A 9,735-nucleotide genomic window follows, 5' to 3' on the forward strand; every position below is an offset into this window, starting at 1 on the left:
AAAAAAGTAAGCGCATTGTTTAGCTCTACGGGTGCGCTCCGCTTTTGTAGGAATGAAGCCTCTATCTCCTCGTTTTCTCTTTAGGCGTCCCAAGGAGCCAACTAACTTGTCGTATCGCACCCTTCCTCGGCCGCCTCGCACCTCTCCGGGCTGTCCTCCTCACACCTGTGATAGGAGCTGGCGAATGCGGCTTCCTTCCTCTCGGTCCGTGTATATAAAGACCGGCGGCGGACTCGGACTTCCACCACCTGAGCTTTCCTCGGCTCCTACGAAGGACTTGCGGGAATTCTCAAGCACCCCTGTGCCGCAACGCCAACGGTCACCATGAACTCCGCGGTAAGTAGACGCCCTGGGACGTTCGCTCGGACACTGGGCGCACGCACGGCTTCGCGGACTTTACGTTTAGTCATAACCATGCGAGTTGCTGTATCCTCAGAGTGCTCGCCATGCGGATACAGTGAGCGCCCTCTGTGGTCGAGTTTTCGTCTTACACTCGTGTATACGAAGAGTACTTTCGCATTCCCACTGGTGTAGGTAAAACGTACAGACAAACCCTGCGGGGAATGCGGTCACCTGCGTGCGGTGGTATTGAAACTAACCTTGTATCGTTCAGTTGCAGTTTGTTAACTGGGGACCGTGGCAATGCAGGTGAAAGACTTCGTATACAAAAAAAGAAAGTACCTCCGCCAATAACCGACTGCACTGTGAATGTACTGCATGTGCATGTATACTGCAGCACCGACTCCGCCATCCCCACGTAATGGACTGAAAAGAAAAAAAAACTCGCTTTATTGTTTCGCTATTCGAATGCTAACACTGGCTTCTGAAGGGAACAGCAAATGAAGTTATGTACAAGTAAGCTTGCGTGTGACGCGGAAAAGCGCGCGGTGACAAGCTGTGCGTTGCTGCCTCTCGCCTGCCTCATCGAAATGCAGCCGTGCGCTTGGATCAACCCCGAGCTTTTCCTTTTTGATAAAGAAGGGAGAAGAATGCGACTAATCTCTTGTCGTAGGCATCCGACTGCTGTTTTTGATTTAATTATTCGTTTAAATATAATAAGAAAAGTATATACACATCGTTCCATGACTTAATGACTTCTAAACATTGTAGCGGCACAAGGACAGAAGTCCTCTTTGAAAGAGTTGAAATAGAGTCCATGGATATCGGGGCTAAATGTAATGCGTGGGTGCGGTAAATTGCATAAAGGGCAGCTCCAGCTTTTCTTTTTTAAACCATATTAGGATATTCTGATTTTCAAATGGCATTGACAGTCCTCTCACCGGTAGGGTGGTTCAATTTGCTTAGAAATTCATCAATAATCTTAAATAAGCAATAAACGAGATACCGAAAGCGAAACGGGTGGCTGCTTCGTGTGACGTCACGATGAGTCGATGACGTCAGATCCCACACTATCATAAGGCAAACACGCAGCACACGTGGCGCTAACGCTAAAGAAGCGAAGCTGATGATGTCTCCTGACGACACAGGGAGCTTTTACAGACATTCCGGACCAGACAGCGGCGATTTCAGCGACAGTGGCGGTGTAGTCACTGACGTCACAGACACCGGGTGGCCAGTAAAATGTCATGAGTCGGGAACGCAACCAATCTTTAAAATTCATTTTCACGAAAACTAAACCACTTGCAGTCATATTGTTAGATACAGGTAATGAGAGTGCAAAAGAGAACCTATATTCAAAATTCTGTGAAGATCACTGGAAAAATCGCCGGAGTTGCCCTTTAAACGGCCTTCCATGAGAATGAATGAAGGAATTAATTAATTGGATGTAGTTTAAATGTTGACAACTTTTCTGTCGCCGGCTTCTATCCCAGCCGTCATGCGCCGTTTCTTTTCTTCATATTCATCTGGTTTTTCCCATAATATATGTCATTACAAGGCTACTGTACCATCGTGTTCTTTAATATATTGAACTAAGCTCACTTAGCACCAACTAGCTTGTCAGGCGACAATGGGGATAAGTATGGTGGCCCACAACTGGAGTGAACGCGCATTCCCACCCCTATAGTCAACTGCGATGATTTCTTGCCGCATTAAACGCCGCGTGTTTTACCGCATAAGGACAATAGATTCGGTGACCTCAAATAACGACGCCTTCTCACCGCATTGCAATTCACTGCGTTTGTTACTCTTCTCGTGTAACCTGTACCCATCGTGTTGTAGGCTGGAGATCTCGTGGCCATTCTCTGTACAGCCGTGACACTCAAGTGCTTTCGGATGATGCAGCTAGTCGGCTCTGAATCGAAGTCGCCGTAGCCGAAAGTAGTTCAACTGACCTATCTTTCCTTTCGTTCTCAACCTATGTATTATTTCGCCTATGAGCAACGAGGTTGCGGAACGAATAAGTATCTAGAGAGTAGTGCGTCGCCGCCAACACTGAACGTGTCGTTAATAAGTACACCAGAGTCTCCTAAATTGATATCGCTAGATTAAGAAGCTAGAAAAATGTATCACGACGTCTATTGTTCCAAATTACGTGAGGCAGATGAAAATGCGAATCTTGGTTCGACAAACGAAACGACATCGAGGAGCGTGCAAGTTAATTTTATACCACGTTGTTATTCTTTGTTTCATTTGCTCAGAAACTCGCGAAAAATATTCACTGTGACCTGTTTCAATGTATCCTGTCTCGCGAAAAAGATAAATGTTTGTACACCCGCCTACGGGTCAAGGATAATCTAACCATTTTGTGCCGTAGTAGATACAATGGTTTAGTACACATTTCACTCATCAGTAGAAATGAAATAAGGCGTATTCAAAAAAATCTGCAGTTCCTTGTTCAGCGTCTTTCAATATTTTTTTTTTTTTTTGTAGAATAAGTGGCGTTTAGAGCGTCCTTTCAACCGGCACAAAGAATGGCTAACAGAACTCCCTCCTCCTCTGTAGCCCGCTTGACGCCATTTCAGTTGCTAGTGTGTCAGAGCATATTGTGACGTGCGTTTCCTGTGCACTTTTTTGACGTACAAATGTTTCGCGTTCTCAGTTCGTCGCCCTGCTCCTGTGCGCCTGCGCCGCCGTCGTCCTGGCTGGTGACTTCGGTCATGGCTTCGGCGGCTTCGGCGGCTACGGAGGATTCGACGAAGGCCACAGCTACGGCTACCACAAGACCGTTCCAGGCCCCTCGTTCCTGGTCAAGACTGTGCACCACGTCAACAAGCTCCACCAGGGCGCGCACCTCGTCGGCGGACACTATGGACACGGCGGATACGGAGGCGGATATGGAGGCGGCTTCGGCTTCGGAGGCTTCAAGCACTGAGCCCGGCCACGGCTCTGCGGGACTCGGACGCGACAGTCCTCTCCGGTCCCAAGAGAGGCTTCCGCGCGCCCGTCCCGCGAGCGTGTGATTCGGCGAGCTTCAGGGATTTTTCCGCCGCGGTCGCTGTGCTGTCACGGGGCGTAATTGTGTATACTCGCGTTTTATCGCGTCTCCGGACGGCTACGGCGATTCTGCGTGGCGAACACGCTCCTGACGAAGGTTCACGTGAAGAACAGGATGTTACCATTCTTCGATGCTCTCGATCGCACCTAGAAAGCAAAACAGGACGAAAACAACTGTGCACCTTTGAATAAAAGCCGCAGGGGCGTGATCTTTCTTTTTTTCACTTTTTTGTCGTTTGTAAATACTACCGCAGCCACTTGCAGAGCGGATACTTGCACGCATACGGTCCCGCTTAATGGGCGCAACAGAAGCCGTTTTACACGCATATGTTTATACATTTTTTTTTTCAGACCTCACATGCTTCTCCTTCTTAACCCAAGCCATCTTATCTGGCCCTTCCCGTATTTTTTCTCCTCAATGTCTCGAAGAGGACGAGAGAGAGAGAGAGAGAGAGAGAGAGAGAGAGAACGGCTGGCGCAGTGTCCTCTGTGCCGTATACACTGGTTCATAGGTCACTGATAACCGGCAAAATACGGGGTGGGGAAGCGTTATAAGGAGCGGGCGCTGCAATAAACTGTTTGGACTGGAGCACTGCATGGCTTGGGCTCAAACCCGGCCCAGCCCGCTGGCCGCGTCCTGGCTGGGTAAGCAAGTTCGGCGCGGGCCCGAGTCGGGCATCGGTCCAGGAGCTCCGGAATCGGGCCTCAGTCGGGCCTGTAGTATGCCCGGGTGTGCTATTTGCAACTTCGTAAAAACTTCAACTATAAAACTTGCGGCCCTTACATACTAGTGGGTCTATGGCGCCTGCCGGTCTCTGGGAAAACAGATAGAGCAGCAGTTTACTCCACACATTAGTATGCTCTCGGCCGCTGGCAAAGGGCACCAGTGGCCACCCGCGCCGCCTCCCTACGCCCCGCTTTTTCCCCCTTCGCGACACTGGGGAAACTCGGATCAATGTAATTGTCAGGTTGTTAGTGAGTGAGTGAGTGAATAAACTTTTATTTGGTCCAGCAAAGCGCGATAAAACGCGCACCCGGCTAATCCCACGACGGGACTGACAGATCTAGTCTGCCAGCCCGATCGCGGGCGCGCTGGACGGCCAGGATTTGATCCTCAAAGACAGGACTTCGCAGGAGCGCGTCCCACTCTTCCTTGGTGAACTAACCTTAAATCCCTAGAGTGGAGCTCCGTGCTCAGGCGAGACACAGACGGCCCGACGTTCAAATACAGGTGGCGAGGTGAGTTTGACAACATATAGGGAGCATCAGCAGGCAAGTCTTACTTGCATGCAGGCTCCCCAGATAGCGGCCCCGCCAGACAATCGGGAGAAGCGGATTAGCCCGGTGGGAAGTGGCGGCGAAGTGAGACATTCAAGAGTGGCAAGACGTCACACAGTCGGAACACAGTTAACGATCAGTTAGACCTGTGCATTGCGACTGTGTTATAAAGATTAGGCAGGTGCTTTAATTGTGGAAGACTCACGGCAAGAAATTCCCTAGACAATCTTCAGTTTCCAAAAGCATTCTTCATGTAGCAGCCACAAGCGCGAACAGTGAAATAAACTTCGGCGCAGCTGCCAAGGTATTTTTTTTTCAAGAGCAATAGACGTGCCTAAGGACAGAGTCCTTGGACAATCTTTTGTTTCTTCGGAAAAATATGCAGACCTTCGGAAGGGCTGAATGATGTGCTTCCTTAAGTTGCTTTGTCTGTGATCATTTTAATGCAAGAACAAAACTGAAAGAAATTTCGAACGATTTTCTAGAACAATGAAATAGCTCATTGGTGTCGCAGAAAGTAAACTCTGGAATAATCGTTTGCAAATTAACTTGCGTGCTAAGGCATAGTGCAATTCACTGCTGCTTTCTATTTAATTTCCTCATTCCTTGTTGAGGCGAGTTGAATAACGTGCCGCAGTTTGTCGCGTAAGTAGCACAACATGATTGAATTCAGCCTTTCAAATGTACATATCGTCCTCAGATTCAAGCCGACTCGGATGCTGCAAAATCTTGCAACTCTGGGGAAGGAGATGTGGAAAATAAAATCGCGCAGGAAATGTTATTCTCTTATTGCATTCTTCTTTTGACCAAAGTTTTGACATATGGCGCCGCCGGCCATCGTGTCCATTGCCTTAAATTTGTTTTTCCTGCGCTACGTGTGGGTTAATTGGGAATTATAGCAAACAAACAAGTTTTGCATCTCAACTTGCTAAATGAAATGTAGACCTTCTCCACTTTCCTCCTCGCGCGCTCTTCTTTCATACACCGCTGCACTCCGCGTTCGCTTTTATCTTTCGCTGCGCTCGTTCGCTCGGTTACGAGGTATAACAACGCCGAGGTACGCCGACGCTCAATGCAGGAACGGGCGCCGAAGAGGTGCGCTCTAAAAAAGAAATAGAAATTGCGTGTTCCGTGTAACAATATGGTTACACATGACCGTTACCTTTGCACATCAAAAGCTTGTGTTTAATGGAGCTATAAGAGCTTCTAGCGACAGCGTATTACGGAATTATGAAAGGCAATAAACCAATGTAGGTAAATTTGCATTTCTTAAAACAGACGCCGCACTCGATCGTGTGGAGAGAGAGGAAGGTTGAATGAAAGAGAAGAAGGCACGGAAGGTTCAAAGGCCATCTACGTCTAGGTTGGCCAGAGGAGCGTGCCCCTGGCATCCCCTCCCTGCTGACAAAAAGTTGTTATAAAAGCCCCCCGGATACGCGGTTACTCAGGCGCGATCTGTGTGTGCGCAAATAGTGCTGTAGGGGTCAGCATGGTCAGGGACAATATTTTTGCGCTTATTTTAAGACTTCTCGTGACCTGCTTGTTATTCTTAGGAGTTTCTGTTCCCTTATGGATGAATAACACCTAGGATGGTGAAGGGGAATTAGATATATAAAATGGGAGAAAACACAGGGAGGTTAGTCAGTGTAAGTACCGGCTGGCTACCCTGTGCTGGCCAAAGGGGTTAAGGGAATAAAAGGTGAAAGAAGACGAAAAAATGAGAAAAATTCACACAATAACGCGTTGCTACGCGATACAACATTCAAAGACGGGTCGCATAATTCACAAGCTCTTAAAAACTTGAGCAGAGCCTTTAAGGCTTTGAGGGCCGAAACCCGTCTGGACTTAGTGTCCTAGAATTAGAGGGTGAGCTCTTTCGTCTTCGGAACGTGCCACGTGGCTGCGACCCTGCAGACGATGGCCGGGAGGCACCTTTTAACGATTTAGTTCACAGAGGAAAGCAGCAAGAAAAAGCGCGACACGATCGGGAACATTAAAGGAAAAATTATTTCCGTAACCAACCATTTCCGCACTCCATCCCTACACCCACATTTTCCAGAAACCAGAAAGTTGGCATTCACCAGAAAGTTGCTCGTTCCAACGTGGCAGCACATAAAAAAAATGCGGACGGTAAAGACGAGAGAAGATTGACTGTCTTCAGAACAAAACAAACAAGTTGTTTCACTTTCGACAGACCACCGAGACAAAGGTAAGAAGATTCTGTTATTCCCAAATGGGATGAAGCTAACGGAAGAGGAAAGAACGCTGGCCATCGCAACTAAATAAATGGAGGAGCGTCCATCTTTTAGAGATGATAATCGACTTCAATGCTATTAGCAACTGATCTGATGATTAGTCAGTAATTATTGATGGTATCTTTTATGTAATGATTATTATGAAACGCTGATTGACACATACCCAGAGACACAAGTTGGCATCGAAAAAGTTAATTGAAGAGTGGCACGTACACCATGGCACATACCCAGGAACCCAAGATGGCGTCAAAGGAGTTCCTTGAAGAGCAACACATACCCAGTGTTACATACTCAGCCATACCCAAGTTGTTCCAATGGTTGGTTTTGAAACCGGTTCCCTCAGCACAGCAGACCGGTGCTTTACCAGTTTGACCATGCACTACCCAGTTAATCAAGTTGGCTGGAAAGAGGTTGGGCGCCAAGATACATACATACATACATACATACATACATACATACATACATACATACATACATACATACATACATACATACATACATACATACATACATACATACATACATACATACATACATACATACACATTAATAAATAAATCGTTTATTTATTTATTTATTTATTTACCGTGCCTATAGAACCATCCTAAGGCCTCACTGCTGGCACATACATACATATAAATCAGAAAAAAATGATAAGAGATGAAAAGTAAAAATCCCGATCTCTAATGCCACTGTTGGATCTAGCAATGCCATTCCAGACGACCAGCGCGTATTTGAGTCGAGGAAAACATATTGTTGTGCACAACTTGGGGTATGGTGCAGAAGAATTGAATTCCATTAATGGACTGCAAACAGAACCCAGACAGAGCATACCCGAAATTGCAACGCACTTAGCGTGAGCAGAGAAGTGTAAGGTTGCGTCAAAAAGTACACCGAGATCATTGATCCCACATACCTTAAACAACTGTGAAAAATGTACATAATAAGTAACAGAAATGTTTGCTCATTTCGAGTGAAAGCCTTAACTTTATTCTCAGCAGTATTCATGGTGAGGTTATTTGCACCATCTAGAAGAAGAAAACTGGCCAGACTGCAGAATGAGATAGTAATCAACAATATTAATTTCCTTAAAACTCTTGATATCGTCGGCATATAGAAGGAAAGCATAATTGTGATTCGGCAGAAAAGCATTATTATTTGAAATTTTTAGGAAGAAAGAGTTTCGAATATAGTTCTAAATAGAAAGAGTCCGAACTCTTCTTAGAGAGAGTTCCGAATAGCGGAAGGAACGTCATTATTAAAAATTAAGAAAGGAATGGTCTTAATACTGATTTTTTATGGACGCCGCTAGTTAATCCTCATTTACAAAGAAGGCATTTGGTCATTGACTTTAACATAACATGGTCTATCAAGAAGATAACTGCGCAAGTGATTGACAACTGACGAGTCAACACGAAGCTGTGCAAGCTTGACCAGAAGCAATGAGTGACTGACTACATCAAAAGCTTTGCTGAGGTCACCAGTAAGCGGCATCAACTTTCGCCCTCTGAAGAACCGGCGCGGCGATTTGCGTCATTGCGAGATTTGTGATAGTGGAGCGGCCGGTGAGAAACCTGTGCTGATTCGGAATCGATGAGTTCACCGTAAAGTACAATGTTTTGTGAAGTGAACGCTAAAAAAAATCTTAGATCTGGCGCAGATAAGAAAAATCAGGCAATAATTCAAGACGTCGGTTTTACAGCCAGACTTAAATGTAGGCAAGAACTAGAGCAGTTTTCCACATGTGAGGGAAAGTCGAAGTACTCAAAGAATTATATAAATATAGAAGTCGATACTGGGGCAGATATACTGCGTAAGCTTTTATCATTGCGGAGGGAATGTTATCAGGGAAGTCTTCAAGTGCTTAAGGCATTCGTGAACGAGCTTTTCATCCAACAAGACAGCACTAGACGTAGGAACCGTCGTGTGCTGCTGACTGACAACAGTGTTGGAACCTGGAGCGTCAGATAAAAATGAAGAATGGGCAGCAGAACAGTACGCGACTGCTTGGACTTCTACTGCGCTGGAGCCGAGCAGGCAAGAATACTTTCCGTGTTTGCTGGAGCACTTGCGGATAGCCTGGTTCACAGAAACGAAATACGATATCCAAGTGCGACAAAACTTTCGGACAAAGTATAATGGGAGGGAACCACCGTCCCGACCAACTATTCGGTTTAAGAATGCGTCATTTATGGAAAAATAATATTCTCCATAAACAGGGTGTGTGTGTCGTCCATCTCTTTCAGACGCCAACGTGGAAAAGGTATACGGCAGGCGTTTGCAAAGAATCCGACAACATCCGGCTGCGCATCGCGGCCAGACTGGACGCTGACCGTGCTAATAGCGCTGCATACATTGACATGTATGAATGAGGAAACAAAGCTTATGAGTTATCTTGTCACATTTTGAAAACCGTTTGTTATTATCTAGTATAGTTTGAAGATTACGAATGTCTAAAGTTCTAAATATAATAGATGCCGGATACTTCCGAAATTCCGCCGGCCGGAAAGAGGAGCTCTTTTCCAAGAATGCAACATGTGAGTCGTGATCCTTCTTATAGAGGCACCTGCAGAGAGCCCGCAAGAACTAAATTATTCTTTCCGCTCATTAGACACAGCATTTTACATTTTCGGTGCGCGATATCTCTGTGCTTTAGCGCAGTCGTATAAGTTCAGATGAGAAGCAGTAGGGATATTAGATCGTTTAGGTCTGTGCTATAAGGGAATATATTCGCGCATACCACTCAAACGAGGTTCTGCAAACTGATCTACTTGATCACAAATATTGGTTTCGTACGTGATGAGTG

General features: G+C 46.1%; 1 protein-coding gene across 1 annotated transcript; it reads left to right on the top strand.

Moving 5' to 3' along the window:
* Positions 1 to 254: 254 nt before the first annotated feature.
* On the top strand, positions 255 to 3,594 carry LOC142568324 (uncharacterized). Its single transcript, XM_075678330.1, has 2 exons — positions 255 to 336; positions 3,002 to 3,594. The coding sequence occupies exons 1-2, from the start codon at positions 325 to 327 to the stop codon at positions 3,272 to 3,274; spliced, it is 285 nt and encodes a 94-aa protein (XP_075534445.1). The 5' UTR covers positions 255 to 324; the 3' UTR covers positions 3,275 to 3,594.
* Positions 3,595 to 9,735: the final 6,141 nt, after the last annotated feature.

The sequence above is a fragment of the Dermacentor variabilis genome, unplaced genomic scaffold (genome assembly GCF_050947875.1).
Source record: "Dermacentor variabilis isolate Ectoservices unplaced genomic scaffold, ASM5094787v1 scaffold_18, whole genome shotgun sequence".
NCBI classification, from domain to species: domain Eukaryota; kingdom Metazoa; phylum Arthropoda; class Arachnida; order Ixodida; family Ixodidae; genus Dermacentor; species Dermacentor variabilis.